At 39.5% G+C, this 18124-nt stretch overlaps 1 protein-coding gene across 1 annotated transcript in view; it reads left to right on the top strand.

Moving 5' to 3' along the window:
* The window catches only part of SLC17A8 (solute carrier family 17 member 8), a 29094-nt gene extending 21610 nt beyond the window's left edge, over nucleotides 1-7484 (top strand). Inside the window, exons 10-12 of the mRNA XM_008636539.2 lie at nucleotides 104-214; nucleotides 1590-1717; nucleotides 2329-7484. Coding sequence (XP_008634761.2) covers nucleotides 104-214; nucleotides 1590-1717; nucleotides 2329-2667 — 578 coding nt within the window. The 3' untranslated portion in view covers nucleotides 2668-7484. The remainder of the gene's footprint in view (nucleotides 1-103; nucleotides 215-1589; nucleotides 1718-2328) is intronic.
* The last annotated feature ends 10640 nt before the right edge of the window (nucleotides 7485-18124 follow it).

The raw sequence follows: 18124 nt of genomic DNA, 5'->3' as shown, positions 1-18124 counted from the left end.
AATTTTCTCTGATTTTAAGCTGCTATTCTGGATAGTGCTTACTAGTATTTTCCTGACCAACAATAATTTAAATGTAATTCATTCTCATGTGTTTCATTTGAAGGCTTCGGGATGGAAGCAACCTTGCTTTTGGTGGTTGGCTATTCTCACACAAAAGGTGTGGCAATTTCCTTTCTGGTGTTAGCAGTAGGCTTCAGCGGCTTTGCAATTTCAGGTAAGAGTTAATCTTATTCCTGCTTTTACTATTCAGACAAAAGTGATGTTATTATCCTGACTGTTTTTAATGTCATCATTTCTATTATGTTTGCTCTTAATGTGGCTACTTATGGGGTGTTCTGTATTTCTTCCCATATCAGAAATAATTTACTTCAGTATCTATGACATGTGTTGCACATGGGACATGAAGATTTAAGAAGAACCTGCTCTTTGTTGACGCCAGTTTACATCAGCTTTCTGCTGTTATTTTCTAATATACTTTTACAGTGTCTGTCACCTTTTCATCCTGTTTAAGCTGTGTCTCTAAAACGAGAGAGAGAGAGAGGGAGAGAAGGAGGGAAAGAAGAGAGAGAGAGAGCGAGAGAGAGAGAGAGAGAGAGAGAGAGAATTACTCTGCAATGAATAGTTGCACAAGGGCTATCAATTGCAATCCTGCCCCCAGCCCTAGCATCTGGTTTCTGCTTTCTGTGTTAGCCCTCCCTCTGTTGCATCCTACATCCAGCCCTTCTCCAGAAGAGTTGTTTCTTTCATGGGTATCACCCACGTTTTGTAGTCTCGGGCTGCTTTGTAGCACTATGAGTACCAGCATGACTGAAAAAAACCCCTTTTGTTACAAAGAGTGAAGATTTTGTTATGAAGATTGAAGATCTTCCAAGAAGACTGCCAATAACATGGGTCTATTGAACAAAATTGACCAGCAAAATAACTACTGATCCTCATTTGTTTCAGGATTCTGCAGATGGGAAGTGGTTTTGCTGCTCAGTTACAGGTCCTTTCATAGCTGGCCATTTCTATCAATCAATTTTTATTGCAGGATTTTCCCAGTAGTCTACTTCTTACTTAGTTTATTACCATGCACTTGGAATTCATTGTCACTTCTTGTGATCAACTACAGTTAATATGACTAATTTTTATTACCTAAGGAATGGTAATTATCTGAGCTGATATTTAGCATTTGTTTTTATTTCTTAATAAAATATGTACTCAGAAGACACACTACAGTAAGGGTACTTATTTTTCCTACTGGTTTATATTCTATTTTTTTATCATGTTGTTAAACTGCTACTTAAACCACTGAAATAAATGAATGAAAAAACTCTACTGTGTAAGTAAAAAGAAGACTACTTTGAGGCATTGTTTCCTTAATTAAAAATATTTTCCAAGTGCACTGCTTCAGTATGAGAAAATGGAAAGTACAGACACTTTAAATAGAGCCAAACTAAACTTTATTTTCTGTACAACATAATCTTCAGAGGTGTAATAGGAACGTTGATACCCTTTTCAGGCTGCTTCAGCCAGAATGGCTGTAGAAAGCCCTGTTGGCCTGGTAGTGCAGTGCTGTATAGCTGACCATTGTCTCTCATTTTTTGTAGGATTCAATGTGAATCACTTGGACATAGCCCCTCGTTATGCCAGCATTCTGATGGGCATCTCCAACGGTGTGGGGACGCTGTCGGGAATGGTGTGCCCACTCATTGTTGGTGCAATGACAAAACATAAGGTAATATTTCTCCATGTTTTCTAGGAAAAGGGTTAGGTAATGCAACGAAAGTTAATGCATTTCAAAGATTCCTGGGGATTCCATTTCATCATTGGTCTCTGTCTTAAACATGCACTTTTTAATACTGCCTTGGCCTGATTCTCAGCTATTATAAATGAAATATCTGTGCAGGGAGGTTTTGTTTTATACCACCTGAGCCTGAGTCTCTGCAATATCTCCATATAACTGTGCAATGCTTATATGACTTGGAAAACTCCTCTACAATGCATCCATACCCCCATGGTAGGGTTCCTAAGCAATCATTGATCTACAATAGTATTTATGTAGTTAGAGAAATCCCTGCATTTCCAACTCCATTAATATTTCACGTGCAAGAGAGAAACTTCACTGTGAGGAAAGATCCCAACAAAGAAACCCAAGTTTTATTATATTTGCTGTAGTTATAAAAATAAAAAAAGTCTTTTCAATGATTCTTATAAATTGTTCAGTCTTCAGCATCAAGAATCAAACAGTGATCATGGTCATTCCTCAATATATGCTAATCCATGCTAATTCAGAGAGTAGTATTTCTTATTACTGGAAATTTAATGAGACCTGCACCATTCTTTCAGACCCGTGAAGAATGGCAGAACGTCTTTCTGATCGCAGCCCTGGTGCACTACAGTGGTGTGATATTCTACGCTATCTTTGCTTCTGGGGAGAAGCAGGAGTGGGCTGACCCCGAAAACCTCAGCGAAGAGAAATGTGGCATAATTGATCAGGACGAACTGGCTGAAGAAACAGAGATGAACAATGAAACTTTTGTAAGTCCAAAGAAAACATACGGTGCTACCAATCAAAATAGTGAAGTACAGAGAAGGGAATGGAGGAAGCAAAAGCAAGTAACTCAAGACATGGAGGAACAGACTTCTTACCATTATGAAAATGGAAATTTTCAAGATTTGTCTTAATACTCGAAACTGTAAGATTTGTATAGCAGCTATTCCCATGACTCCTTCTGCCTAGCTGCCCCAAATCATCAAGTATCCATATTTATTGTCGTATTCAATTATGTAACATCTGGCCACATGACTAGATTTGAGGGGTGATAGTTCCCTCGTAATGGTGTGTAAGAGGGCTAACGGCAATGGAACTGGGATAAGTGATCCTAGATCCTCTCCCAGCCATTGTATCACCTTGGGAGAGTTTCTGTGACAGTTAGATGACCAGTCCTGGCAGGGCTCCTGCCTGATGCAAGCTGTAGGACTGACTGTAGGAGCAAGGAGTTCCCTCATTTAAACAGAGAAAGGACAAGTGATATCAGATGGTGTATCCACAGTGTAATCCCTGGGTCTCCAGTGGTGTCACAGTCTGTAGTGAGCAGCCCTGCTTTGCCTTTTAAGGATTCCTGTAGGGTGGCATTTGAACTGCTTAATCCATGCCAAACCACAAGCTCATGCTAAAAGATCAGAGCAGAGGGAAAAGCAGATTTATGACAGTAGGCTGTAATTAATTACTAATGGCCACTCAACAAGAGGAAGAGGAACATGTAGTAGAGGTGACATAGGATTGCTTCAACAGTTCCTACAAATTGATTGACAGACATGTTTATATGTGCAGTCCACAGAGTATGGATAAGACAATGAAATGGATATTTGTAAAATTTCTCCCCCTCCAAAGATTTTGTGCTGGCATGAAATAATTTTGAATACAAAATCATCGTTAGTGATGCAATACTATTAATCCTTATGAAAGGAAATCTTAGCCCTGTTTTGATTAGAATTCTCACTCAATTCATTATTGTGAAGTAATTTGAATATATTTTTCTAGTATTATACTGATAGAGCTCCTGGTCTCGACACCAAGAGTCCTCATTTAGGTGACCAAGCTAACTTACAGGAGTAAAGTCTTTAGTTCTGGATCTGTAACTTTTCAATGCCTCAGTCTTGTTCTTGCTGTGAATGAAGCACTGTACCATTTGAGAGTTAACAGGGTACCTATGTATAAAAGTAATTCTCCTCTGCCATTGGTATATATTTGACAGTATAAAGTGGCTTTAGCCTTTTTCTACCATTTTTAGAATCAGCCAGTGGAGCATGCTGTATCATCTCAAACAGTTACCTGCAACTCAGACACTCATTGTGGCATTAATACTCTTTTCAGAATGGATAATTTCAGTAAGCTGTGATTTAATTTGTCTCTCATTATGACTACTGCCTGATTAAACTCAAGTGAAAGCTATCTTGTCTAGCCTAGGCTGTGCTTTGTGATGTTTCAGTGTTACTGATCTCATGTACCATATGCAGCCACTGTGATGCACATGAGATTTGAACATTTCTCAGATGCATTTTGCTGTTATACTGAAGCACAATTGAATAGCATGAGAGCAATTACACTTGTACATTCATTTGAATCCATGGATGATTCATCTTCCCTACAAACAAGTATATTGGGAAGTTAGCTAATTCTCTGTTCATGTCTCTTGTTTCTCTTCTACTCAGCAAAATCCAATCTGCAACTGTATATAAATAAGAAGGAAAGTGAGTTGAATGGATACATGCCTAATTTGACTACAGTGAAGACTTTTAATTGGTATGAGCAGATAATTTAATGAAAGGGGTAGTTTTATGGTACAGCTCAACCCTGCTTTATAAAACATCAATTTATTAATCAGCTACTCCAAAAAAATCTTGTCACTTTATTGTGTTAAGTCAGAGAAGAATATTTTTTTAAAATTCAAAACTTCAGTTTAGACTGGACTTGCTTATTTCACTACTGATATTTAGGCATAATAGGTATAAGAAAATACCTTATTTCTTGCAGGTTATAGTCAGCATTTGCAGATTTAATTGGCAGGAGCTTGGGTCAAATGTTCTCATCAGTCTATCACAATAGCAGGACCAGCTGCTGTCAAACTATTTTGCAACATCCACCACAATTTACAAAAGAATGAGGGCCACTGCTTTGCCTATGTGTAAAGCAAACAGCTTCTTCCTCCCTCTCCAATAATGTAGTATTCATATAGTTGCTACAGGATGTCCAATAGAGGAAACCATATTATGAAAGGATTTAATGTAAGAATCTGTGTAAGTATAATCTGATGGAGAAAAGAGAAGATCAGACAATGTATTATTCTAGAAACAGTAACATTTGCTTAGAAGCAGCATCACTTTTCCAGTAATGATGAAGGGTAACTTTCCTGTCATTAAGAGGAACATAAAGGAAGAAAATGTTGTTATGACAAAGAGCTACAAACATCCCAACAGTTTGGGAAATAGCCAACTGGCCCATGAGAGCTCAGTTGCCCATCTGGTGAGTGTAGCTGCTATTTTTTTACTGTTGCAGATGTGTCACAGCTGTCACAAGTGACAAGCCACAGCTCGGTTTAGCAGGATCATTTTGTATCCCCAAACAGACTGCACTGATTTAGTTCAGTGGAAGTTTGACTTCAATGGACATTTGAGCATTATTTAATACCCTGAAAGAAATGGCTTAAAAACATCTGGACAAGCTTTTGCATTTAAAAAACCCCTTTCTTTCTTTTCTAAATTTAACTGTTTCCACTAACCCAATATATCAATCCTTACCAGTTCAAGTGACATACATGCCACAGTGCTTTTCCAGGCACTCACAGTCAGATGTTTGGCTTGTCTTTCTCACTTTCCTTTTCACCTGTTTAAATATTTCAGGTATATTGCATGAAGTGTAAACATCAGCACTAGTTGAAAACTACTTCTTTTTCCTGGAAATCTCTGTACTTAATCAACTCTTTGATTTACACAGTGGCTTCCACAATCCTGTACGACAAAGAATAAAGACAACCTATTGAGAACAAACTGACTTTGTAGCTCCAGTTTTGCTGGATGTTTCTATTTGCAACATGCTCCAATAGAAATTTCTTGTGGAGTCTAAGAAAGTACAGTCACTGAGGGTGTTTCTCCTACAAACTGTCTTCTTAAAATCTGTTAGAACTTGGAACATTTAAACAATATGGGAAATTGGCATATCCCACTCAGACTTCTAAAAAGTCGTGTCTCTAATGGTAGTGGATGTGAATAACTCAAGTGATATTTTCTATGGAGAATAGCTTGATTAAACTTCATTTATCACATTGTTTGAATATTTTTCTGTCCCCCTGTCCAAAATAACTTTTGCATATTTTCATATATGACAGTGCTCATACAAGTCAGAGTTTGATTTGAAAATGGCTTTCTAATTGTAGAAGGAAGTAGAATTTACTTTGCACTGGAATATAGATCTTAAGTAAGCCAGAGGAAGATTCAGCTCTCCGTAAGTTGAAATGGTAGGATAGTCCACAGAACATGAATTCAAGTCTGAGGAGAGAAAAAGCAGTACAGTAAGTCCCAGAAATATGTCGTTCAGTGTTGTTATCTACTGATCTTCCGAAAAAGAAAGCTGTAGCTTTTATTTCTTTGACAGCTTATATTTTTTAGTCACTACTAGCAGAAGTTTAGTGATAATTAATACTTCTCTTATATTCTTGTGAGAGTTAAACCAAATGTTCCTTGTAGTGAGAAAGGACAAATTAATGACAGAAATTATGAAAAATGCACCTGAGTAGGAACTTCTCCAGGCAAATAATCACTTAGTCCAAAAGAATGTACAGACTTTGGGGTAAAATATATAACAAGGGCATCCAGATGTTAACAAAGTGCCAGGAGGAGTCTCATGTGTAACATAATTAACTGATAGCAAGAAGGTAAAAATCAACTTAAATGCAAACTGTGTTAAGGCTTCACATATATGTTTCCAACTGACTTCTTTTGACAGTTACAGAGATCTGTAAGTTTTGTCATTATTTTAAGAAAAGGTTTGTAAAAACCAAGATTTTTTATCTTATTTTTCTTTTTATTTTATATTGAAGATCTTAATTTTAGACTGCTATTTAATTATTCATATTTTAAGAGAGAGGAGTATTTCTTCTGATTTAAAGAATAGAAAGAGGACTAGAGAAAAAGAGAAAGCAAATTGCAGCCACAAGGCAATGCAGACAGAGGGCTGACGATGGATAAGAAATCAATTTTCAAATCCTGGAAACAGAACTTGGAGTTCTCTAGATTTTTGAGTTAAAAAACTACAGGATGTGCCAAGATCTAATATTCTGCATCATCCTAGGGTCCAGAGAATTCACTCCAGTCTCATGTCAAAGCTTAACTCTCATGAAATCAGGAATAAATGGAGAGATTAAAAACTCCTCATTCTTATGTCTTCCAAATGCTTATGTTGGATTAGATAACACTGCTGGAAAGGTAACACTACTAATACTATTGCAGCTCTATACGTGCATGTAGAAGACAGTCTGACAGGCTCCTTAGTAAAAATGCTTTTAACTACTTACATACTGGTACCAGTTATTTCTCAACTTCCATTTGATAACAGTGTTTAGCTTTGAGAGAAAAAATTGTCCCTTTTTTATCTCAACATTTTTTATTTTTGTGTTTATACTGCTTATCATTTTTACAGTCCTTCTGCATGCAAAATTACATAAGGAAAGAAGGAAATTTATGTAAGAAATGTGGTAAGATTGTACTTCTTTGTGCAGATCTATAGCATAATAAGAGCCAACACACTTTTTCCACAGAATATTTGGTTATTTTAAGTCTTGATCAAAATAAAAATTTGACCCATTTAATTCGTTGTCCCTTATCCCATGTTGTCGTGTACTTCCCCTCAATTTAATTACTGCACTGGATATCTGCAGCAGCTAACAGACTACACTTGTTTATCTATAATCATATTTATCTGCTCAATAAAGTCAGTGCTCAGACACTTGCTGTACAAACTTTTGACAACTATTTTGCTCCTTGTTTTAGACTTTGTTCTACCTGCATGACAAATTCAGAGCTCCTCTGAATAGGTCATGGCTATTTTGTTAAATATGTGTTTGGAAATCACTGGAACTCATGAAAAATACATCTCCATTGGCTCAGAGTTTTGGTTGCCCAGAGGTGTCCAACAAATCTTTGAAGCACCAACCAGGAAGACAACGACGTTTGTAAACCAGGAAGTATTTTAGTAGCTCCAGTAAAGATACCTCTGCTCTCTGGAGCTGGCAGTCATCACCAAAAACAACATGCCAGGTGCTTTCTCTGAGCTGGGAATAACTGTAATGAACAGCAGAGGAATTAGTGGGAGAAACTTACTGACACAGTGCTTAAGATAAGGGAAAGGGGACTTTCTCTTCTTTTAGGGAAGGGACTTTGATCCCATCTGCTTGTTCCCTGCCCCCTCTCCGGTGTGTAATCAAAAGAAAGATGTCAGCAGGTCCTGAGCGACCCCATTTATTTCTTGGCAATGATCAGTTGTATAGTTTGTGCTGGTACAAATCTGCAGGGGGCTGGAAGTGGCTTATGGGCCCTTACTGATGTATGTTGGGTGAGGGGGAAATCATAGTACTAACATGAAACTTGAATTTAGATGTGAAAGAGATTAACATTAAGGACAAACAGGTGAAAGACAATCAGTGTGAATGGATGTAATGTTACTTCTATGGAATAATGCTGCTGTGTGGGGCAGACACGGGCAACTGGGAGTAACCCCAGCAGGTAGGTTTTCCCTCAGCAAGGGAGTGTAATGGAATTACCTCTCCTGCACTGTTCACTTCCCATTTCCCAGTGCCCCATACTGGCTGCAGGTTTACCTGTTACAATGCTTGGACAGAGCATTGTAGAAAAGTGCTGCAGTCACGCCAGACCCCTATCTTTACCTTGTATTTTCTTGTTTTCATGAGTGGCTTCCCCTGACCCTTGCTAACTGATGGAATGGTGTACAAGACACCAGGGAAACCCAAAGTCAAAATCAGCAAGGGTTTACTTTTTAGTATATTCCTTATTTTATTTTAATTTTTTATTTTTGCTAGGAAGTGGCAAATTTTGTGCTAAGGTTCCGGGCAGCAGCAGCTGGATCTGTGGGTCCATGGTGGGCAGCTGAAATGTTACCCTGGCTGGCCAAAGGTCAAGGCCATGCTGGCCTGTCCTGCTCCCTCTGCTCTGCCAGAGCACACAGCAAACTGTCACGCTTGTAGGGGTCTGAAGGGCAAAGCTGCTGACAAAGCACTCAGGATCTCTGTCCCCTACCCTTGTTGGTTGCCTGGGTACAGGAACTGTAAGACCTGAGAAACACCTGGTGTTTCCAAGTAAGTTTTGGCATTCCTCATACGCAATCTTATTCCCAAGGAACAACCTCTATTGCAATTTCATGGAAAACTGTGAGCAGATTAAAATGCCCCTTGTCAACTGGCATCTTCTGCTGCTGTATTCACCTGGGACGAGGAGTAGCCCCACATCGAATTCCTTCTCTGTCCCAAGATGTATTCCAAGCCAGGAGTCCATTATGCATCAGTGCTCCCAGTCCAACCCTCCTTCACTGCCCTTAAGCTGTACCTTTGGTAAATGCCCCCCTCTTGCCCCCTTCTTCTTCCCCAGAGCAGTGGTAGGTGCCACAGCCTGGGAAACATTCAAGGTCAGGGTAAATTGGACTCTGAGAAACCTGGTCTAGTTGAACATGTCCTGGCTCATAGCAGGGGGTTGGACTAGATTACCTTTAAAAGGTGCATTCCAACCCAAACTATTCTATGATTCTATGATTCTTGGGCAATTTTATGTCTTTCAGAGAAGATATGGTGCTGACTCATGCTGACTCAGTTATTGGGAAATACTTACCTCAAAAGAATCTGCCTCTTCAAAAAGGCAAATAGAAGAAGTTGGCTAGCAGGTTGTTCTCTGCTTGTGTCAATGGCTGGAATCGGTTTCAGAGGACACAGAAACATATTAATTAGAAAAAAAAAATCACAGGATGTTTTCTTGAGCCATCAAAACTAGGACAAAAAGCATTTCCTTCAGTAATATTTTCATTAGTGCTTCTCCCAAGAAACTGTGAAATATCTAAGGAGGAGCAACTAAAGTCCACCAAACTTGTGTAGAGTTTGAGTTTCCATACCTGGTGTTCTCTCCAAATTGTGGGTAGGCTTAACATTTTAATTTTAATGCTACATTTTCTTTGGAGAGATAGATTTCTGTAGCTAGCGTCTTAGTGAAAGATGCCCAGGTCAATTTGGCTACTCCACAGGGCTATTTCTCCCCAGCTGCAGGACTTGAATTTCCCTTTGTTGAAGTTCATAGGATTCCTGTCAGGCCATTTCTACAACGTATCAAGGTCCCTCTGAGTGGCAGCATGATGAGCTGCCAAGCACTCCTGCCACTTTTGCATCATCTGCAAAGCTGTTGAGGGTGTGCTCTGAAATTCACCCCTGGGATATACCACAAATCACTGCCTCTAGCTGGGTTTCATGCTGCTGATCCCAAACCTTTGAGACAGTTTAGCCAGTTTCAAATTAAATTCACTTCATACTTATCTAGTATGTGCTTTATGATTTTGTCAATGAAGACAGTGCTGAAAGCCTTGTTAAGTTCAAGCTCTGCCCTTATTCACTGAGCCTGTCTTCTTCTTGAGGAAGGCTATCTGGTTCCTTCCCTTCTTAAAGACCAGTGTGATGTTTGATTTTTTCCCAGTTATCAGGAATCTCTCCCAGTAGTTATGACCCTTCAAAGGCAATTGGAAGTGACCTTACAGTGGCATCAGCAGCTCCCTCAACACTCCTAGTCCATCAGGACCCATAGACCTGTGCATGTCCAGTCTGTGTAGATGCTCCTTAAACTGCTTCTACTCTATGGAGGGCAAGTCTTTCTTGTTCCAGACTTTTACACAGGTACCTGAAATTCCTGGAGGCTGCTCTTATCAGCGAAGACTGGGGCAAAGGCAGCATCATATACCTTGGCTTTCTCTATGTTTATCAGCTTGTCCCCTGTCCCATTCAGCAGCAAGCCCAAATTTTCCCTAATTTTCCTTCTGCTGCTGATACACCTGTAGAAGTCTCTGTTGTTGCCTTTCCCATCTCTTGCCATATGCAATGGGGTGGTTTAACTTTCCTAAAACTGTCTCTGCAAGCTTTGTATGCTCTGTATTCCTCCTGGACCATGTAACACTGCTTCTGCCACTTCTATGCTGCTTTTCTATGTTTGATTTTAGTTAGAAACTCCTTGTTCATCCATGCGGGCCCCCTGATGACTTTGCTTGATTTGTGCTTTATGGATGGATTGTTTTTTAACTTGGAGGAGGTGATTTTTGAATGATAACCAGCTCTTCTGGACCTCTCTTCTCTCCAGAGCCATATCCTATGATATTCTTCCAAACAATTCCTCAACATGCTGACATATGCAGAGTTATGATCCACCATCTAAAGACAAAGAATGGAGACACCCCAAATTTTTAATTAATTTCTAAAACTCTGGACTCGGAAGTAGATTGCTAAAATACTGTTGAATTGTGAAATTAAGTGGAGGGATCAAGCACAGGTACAGGAAAAGAGTGCTTTTCCATACCTCAGTTATTGCCTTGAAATAATCCAAGGTTAAAGGCAGTCAAGGTCTCATTTCATTTTAGCACCTGCTGGCTGACAGTCCAATTAGAAAAATCTTACGTCTCTGCCCACTTTTACTGGTAATCTCAAAAAACTGTATTCTGGCAATTATGGATCAAGATTTTCCACCTGAAGAAGCAAGGAGCAGTATATTAACAGAACAGAGATTTATTACGCTCAAGAAGCCTAAAATATCTGGTTAATTACTGGAAAAAAATGATGATATCCCAAACAAGATTTTATCAGCTTCTTTGCAATACAGTCCATTTTACTGGCAGGCTGTTCAAAGGTTTCTATTGCAACTCATATTTAGGAGAGTTACATAAAACTTGATGTAGGAATAAGTGACAAAGGTTTTGTTTATTTCATATTATTATCTGTTGACTTTAAAAGACCTAGGTAACAAGACAAGTTAAGCAACAAGTCAATGATTAAACGGATAAAATGAGTATCAGCTCTGCTAGTTTAAAAAGGTATTTAGAAAGTATGAAGATAAAAAAACAGTTCTCTGAGTTGTAAGAAATTTGAAGTACTAAAATTTTTTCTGTTCTGCTTATTTAAAGCCTCTGACATTTATTAATTATCCTCTTTCTCAGGCAATTAATTTTTGTATAATTTTAAATGCTTCAGGAGAGGCATCTTTTTGGCAAATTCCAGTTTTAGAACAACTTTACAATACAGAAAGGTTATGCTTTGCCAGTTTTCCAAAAAGATTTAAGACTTGATGTTTCTTCAGAGCAAATATTTTTGACTATAGACAGTATCATGCTGTAGCAGTGACATAAAGGTCTTGCATAGGTTAAGGTTATAGTTCATCACCTATTTCAACAGCAGTTCTGTCACTGGGAAAATAACAGTTCCCTCACATTTTCTAACTTTGACTTACATCCCTTGGACTAAATTAAAAGTAGTAAGAGCTAGGTATATTCTTCCTTTGCTCTCTCTGAAATGAACTGGATGTAGAGGAAAAAGAATGCAGTTCCAGATTGACATCACATATCCAGGAGAAAATTGTTTTCTGTTTTGAAAAACTAATGTTGCTACATGCATTTTTTTTCCACCTCTATTAATCTTTTATTTGGCAGCATGCATGTATAGTGACTGCACATTAGTGAGACACAATCTGGAACAGAATCATCTGCTGGTATTTGGGTAATTTTCATGCATACAGGAAGGAACCCCTTTTGTTGTTGTGTTTACATGAGGATGACTTTCTGGAGGTATACGTTACATACTGGAAGTAATCAGTTTATTAATATTAGAACAGGATTAGTCACATCTAATAATCACACTATTGTTCCAATATTTGGTACCTTTGATATTTCCATCATCTTCTGCTGCTGAGTTTATCAGCAGTAGCTGTTATGGGAAAAGTCTACTGGAAAGAGAATAGGGCATGGCTTTTGCCCCTCTTGTTGGTGACGTTAATTTAATCACATGTAGAGATTCTGTTTCCTTTAGTAGAAATAGTAGAACTAACAGCACTTACATACAGACACATATGTGCTTCACCCCCCAAAAAATTCATGGGTAATTTTGCTGCAGCTAAGACTTAGCTGTAGTCCTCATGACAACCAGAATAGCATCTCTCATTATTGGTGCTGTCTCATTTTAATTTTTCACTCAAATTTAATAGATCAGAAACTGGAGCTGTATTCTCCATACTACATGGTGGCTGGTTTGTGTGGCCTGGGGATGTTTTTGTTAAGCAGTTCTGTACATCAAAGAGGTTGGTAGAAGGGCTCCTGATTACTACTCGAGCCCAGTTCTTTCCCAGTTCCTGCCAGACAAAAGAGTTAACACCTCGATCCAGCCACTTCTCTGAAGAACTTCCTAGGTGGTACTTCTGTAATGATAGCACCTTCCTTTCCCCATTTGCCACTGTGATAATCAGTTACTATGTTCAAGAAGCACAAATATGGCTGAAATAGTCTGTGATATGTAGGTATGAATCCCACAGGCTGGCACAGAGTTATTCTGCCATGGATTAGCAGCTGAGAAAGGGCCATCTCCTTATGAGCACAGCACATTCTCTGGGTAGGCAACTCCATTGACCAAGGGAAATACAAGTTTTGCTTGAAGGCTTGTAAATTCAGAAAGCAGTAGACACAGTCCCACACTAACTTGATGCAATTTTGAGGAAACCTCAAGGAAAAGGGTAGAAACATCTAATTTGGCTCCATATTTGTGAGGAGCCAGTGTAGAGGGAGAAACAATGGCTTCAGTTGCTGAGTAGGTGAGCTGCCATGCTTTGAATTGACTTTTTTTCCCTTTTCCTCATAAATTGTCTTATCCTACCTGCCTATTTAAAGAAACAGTTAATTGCCTAAAATTCCTGGATTTGTAAGATTCCCTCCCTTGTGAAAGTTTTGCAGGAGGGAGTCACAAAAGATGAGAAACAGAACTAGCTAAACTTCCCATGCATGCAATCTACTCTAGATAACCTGGTTTTGTTACATGTTTTGTGTTTTGGGATGAGATGGGGAGATAAAAGACACCAGCCAAGTGAGATTTGACGTAAATAAGGGATCTGCCAATGCAAATGATCCCATATTTTGGGATGAGACCCAATTTTGGACAAAAATGGTATTCAGATTAGATATTGATAAATGAAGCTTTTGTTCAGATTGAGCCCAAGCTAATACTGGTATGAGATAAGTAACCTCTCCATTTCCTGATATGCATTATTTAAATTTAATAAACTTTATACCGTATTTAGTTTCTTTCTTCTAAAAAGGGAAGCAATTTGTTTTCAGAATGCAATGATGTCAACCGAAGATTAGGAAAGAAAGGAAAATAAACTAATTCCTCCAAGATCTATTGTTCAATATCCCTTTAATTTTCCCTTCAATGACCACACTTTTCCTTGACCTCCAATTCCCTTTCTTTCCTCAGTACCAACTCTTTACTAGGTGGAAACTAAAAGGATGATCAGATTGACCTGGGCCCTGGTACATGAAACTGTTTTTCTGAGTTTGGAAATAACTCAGCTATATCCAGGTCCTAATATTATCTGATTTCCAGCTCCTTTCATCTCTTCTTAGCTGGGTGGAGTCTTAAATACTCTTCAGCTAAACTTGTGACATGTCTTAGTATTTTCTGTGCAAGTTGGATGTTGAAGGTCTAGTTCTGCTGCTACTCCTCTTGCCTGCCACAAGTGATCATAACCATGTTCATCATTTGTCTAAATTCTGTTAGGGAACAAGGAAGAGTCAACAAAGCTTTGAGAGCTGCCCTTCATTAGGGTCCTGAGGCACTAAAAGGCTTTAAAAGGCCTGATCAGCCTCATCTGGAGCCTCCAACATGCCTTGCCTGGGTGTTGAGGATGCTGTTTAAGCTCAAGCCTGGCCTTCTAATCCTGGTTTGTGATAAGCTTGTGGAAGTGTGTTTGGTATTGTCCTGTCATCTCCTGGCTCATGAGTGGATTTTTCCCCAGATGGACTGCAGGTGTTAAACTGTAGCCTGCATTATCTCCTGTCTCTGCTCTGCCTCCTGGAAGGACCTTGGGCTGATGCTGCAAGCAGTGTGTCTCCAGGCCTCCATCTGGCCCTACCTCTTCCTGCTGCTCTTGGTTGATACCTGGAGAGCCCCTCATCCTCATTTACCATGTTCCCTCCCCTGGGCCTGTTGCTGTCAGCACCCTGGCTCCTCAGATACTGTGGAGCTATCCTTAGCTCTGCATTATCTCCTGTCTCTGCTCTGCCTCCTGGAAGGACCTTGGGCTGATGCTGCAAGCAGTGTGTCTCCAGGCCTCCATCTGGCCCTACCTCTTCCTGCTGCTCTTGGTTGATACCTGGATAGCCCCTCATCCTCATTTACCATGTTCCCTCCCCTGGGCCTGTTGCTGTCAGCACCCTGGCTCCTCAGATACTGTGGAGCTCAGTTTTATCCCCTCATGGAACAGAACCACTCCTGCTCCTTCCTGATGTATGAGTGTCTGCCTTGCTGAAGGAAGAAGGCAGCTTCTCCCAAACTGAGCACTGCATTATTACTTGTAGTGGAATCTGACGTTCCCTTTTCTCTTGGATATGACGAAAGATGTAATGAGATCTCCATCAGCTGCTGAGTGTGCAATATTCCCATTTTTCCCTGGTTATCATGGACTTCTTGAGATAGGATGGGGAGATTCCCCCAGGCTTTGCCCTCGGTACCTGTTGGGCATCTGATGCTGGCTCTGCAGCCCTCTCTCTCAATGAATAATGAGAGCAGTCATCTGCCTGCAATGCTTCAAGGCATGGTAGAGCCTCCTCTAGAACAATAAATGATAGAACTGAGGGTTTAAGAGGTTATCAGTGTCTCTGGCTTGCCAGATAGTGTTAGCAGAACTCCTCCTGCACCTCCAATGATTTACACTGTCCATTCATATGACATCTAGTCTATGTTTCCTCTCCCATCCAGAAAGAAATGGTTTCTTGCTAGCTACTGAACTGGTTCTTTTAAACATCTCTTTTTCCTTGACACTATACAAAGGATGAGAAAAAAGTAGAGGTTTAAAAGTTTGCAGAATGAATTTACTTAGACTGATTATTTTAACAATTCAAAAACTCATCTAAAAGTATCCTAATATTTATTTATTAATAATACTTCACTTGTCACCTTTGACATTTAGTTTAAAAGAACTACTTATTAATGAAAGGACAGTGCTGTCATTTACTGGAATAGATCAACATTTCTTTATAATTTTATCTCTCCAAATATTTACATAAATGAAGGCTAACCCTTATTGAACTCAACACTATCACACTGTAAAACATCAAAATGTCAAGAGAAAAAATTGTAAGACTAGAGTATATATTTAGTTCAAGGCCTCTAGAAGAACTTCTTATCAGCTAATACTGTCCCAACATGTTTAATTTAAAGCTGTGATTTCTTTAGGAACTTGTAAACTTGTAACCTCTAGCAGGGGGTAGGGGTGGGGAAGAACATGTAATATCAGTGTCTCAATTAAAATTTAAAATAATAAGAGATAATCTAATGTGGAATACCAGAACTTATTCATAGAAAAACACATCCTAAATTTCAATTAAGTCAGCTGGAGGGAAGTAGACCAAGTTTCCCCTACTGAAACTTAGCTTTTGATGCTGTAGCTGATGCCACGTATACTCAGCTCTCCTCTTGCACCCAGGCAGCCATAAGATGGTATCTTACATATATGCTCTTGCTAGACCATGCTGGCTAACAATTAACTGCCTGCCACCAGGGAGGAATTCCCCCTCATCAGACAGATTGTTCTGTGGTCATTTTACCCTTCATGACATTCCACTTAAAATATGTGAGTGACAAAGATTATTTCATCAGGGCGAAATATAAGATTATTGAATAAATTTTGCCCTGCTCAGAAACTGAATAATCAGAGAGCAACTTAAAATGAAGAGGTTCTGATTAATGAAAGACTTATTCAACAAACTAAACTAATCTTAAAAGCAGTTATTCCTCCACTTTTGAAATGCAGGAGGTAAAAAAAAAAATTGACAGATACTAGAGTTAACTCACTGAAACTTTGCACCCATTCCTCACCAATTTTTTAACCTGTGCAGAAACAGCCATCTCTATTAAGATTTCTTAATTATCTTTAGATGATAAAATTTATTGTAAGCTTGTTGTAAGCTTGGACATCTTTCCAGAAATGGAAAGCTGAGGGTGTCTGAGAGTAAGAAATGGCTGGTTTGAGGAGACAGACCATGGCCCAAAGTGGTGTAGATGGTGTGTATCATCTGTGTAGCAATAATAAATAAGGGGTGCTGCAGGGATGAAAGAAGAGCTGAGGGTGACTGCTGTTTAGTGGCAACTTTTTATGATCATGTTGTGAGCACTTTCTGAGCTGAAAATGATGCTTTGTACTGAGGCACAGTTTCATTCACATGATCTCTCAGGTGCCTGCAGTACCATTCATTCTGGGAGCTGTGAGAATAGGGAAAAAGAAGTCCTTGAGCACAAGTAGATCTCAGTCAAGATGCATCCCTTGGCCTATGAAACAAACACAGGTGCAAGGTATCTCACTCATTGTGACTGCTGCAAATTGGATCTTTTGTCAGAAATGCCCAGGTGTTTTCAGGGTATTGACAGCTCCAGGTGCCAGTTGGAAATGCTGATTTTTCTTTCAGCCAAACCAGATCTACTCCTTCTTGCAATTCCCACCTGCCCCAAGATGTTCCCGAGAATCCTGAGGCCAAGAAGATATGTTTTCCCACTGGCAAGACAGGAGGTTTCTCCCCTTGAATCATGGGGAACAGAGAAATTAATCCATTGGCAGAGATCTATCTGGCTTTAACTCCTTGTCCTCATCTTCCCTGTGGTAATGACTGTCTAATGCAGGAAGGAGATGGCCTCCAGTTGTGCCAGGGGTGGTTTAGGTTGAATATTAGGAAAACTTTCTTTACCAATAGGGTTGTCAAGCATTGGCACAATCTACCCAGGGAACTGGTTGAGTTCTACTACTCAACTCTGGTTGAGTCACTATCCCTGGAGGTGTTTAGAAGGTGTGTAGATGTGACACTTAAGGACATGGTTTACTGGTGGACTTGGTGGTGCTAGGTTAATGGTTGAACTGAATGACCTTAGAGGTTTTCTTCAACCTGAACGGTTCTACAACTGTCATGTGTACAGTGGTGTTGGAGCTCCAGAAAACTAGCTGTGAGTAGTCAGAAAGCTTTTCAGCTGCTGGAAAATTTTTCTGAGCACAAAGGAGCAGGTACTGGTCATTTGTGTGTGTATTATTTTCATAATTTTTTTAATGTGTGATGATGCATTCATCCAGATGTGAAGAGAAGGATATGTTGAAGGTGAACACCCAGCTTACTTTTTCTTCTTTTCCCCCTATCTCTTTCTGTACGAGATTTTTCCCATCTACACTTTTGATGGGAAACTACTTTGTTGCCAGGATTATTTTTGCCTTTCCATGACCCAGGCCATGGAGCTTCCTTGCCAGTGAAAGTGCGGAATAGCAAATATTTCAGTGGAGAAAAGACAGAGTAGCAGGAGGAGGAGCA

This window comes from Corvus brachyrhynchos, unplaced genomic scaffold (assembly GCF_000691975.1).
Source record: "Corvus brachyrhynchos isolate BGI_N302 unplaced genomic scaffold, ASM69197v1 scaffold56, whole genome shotgun sequence".
NCBI lineage: Eukaryota > Metazoa > Chordata > Aves > Passeriformes > Corvidae > Corvus > Corvus brachyrhynchos.
The sequence above is the reverse complement of the archived record's forward strand: the minus strand, read 5'-3'. Positions and strand labels throughout refer to the sequence as shown.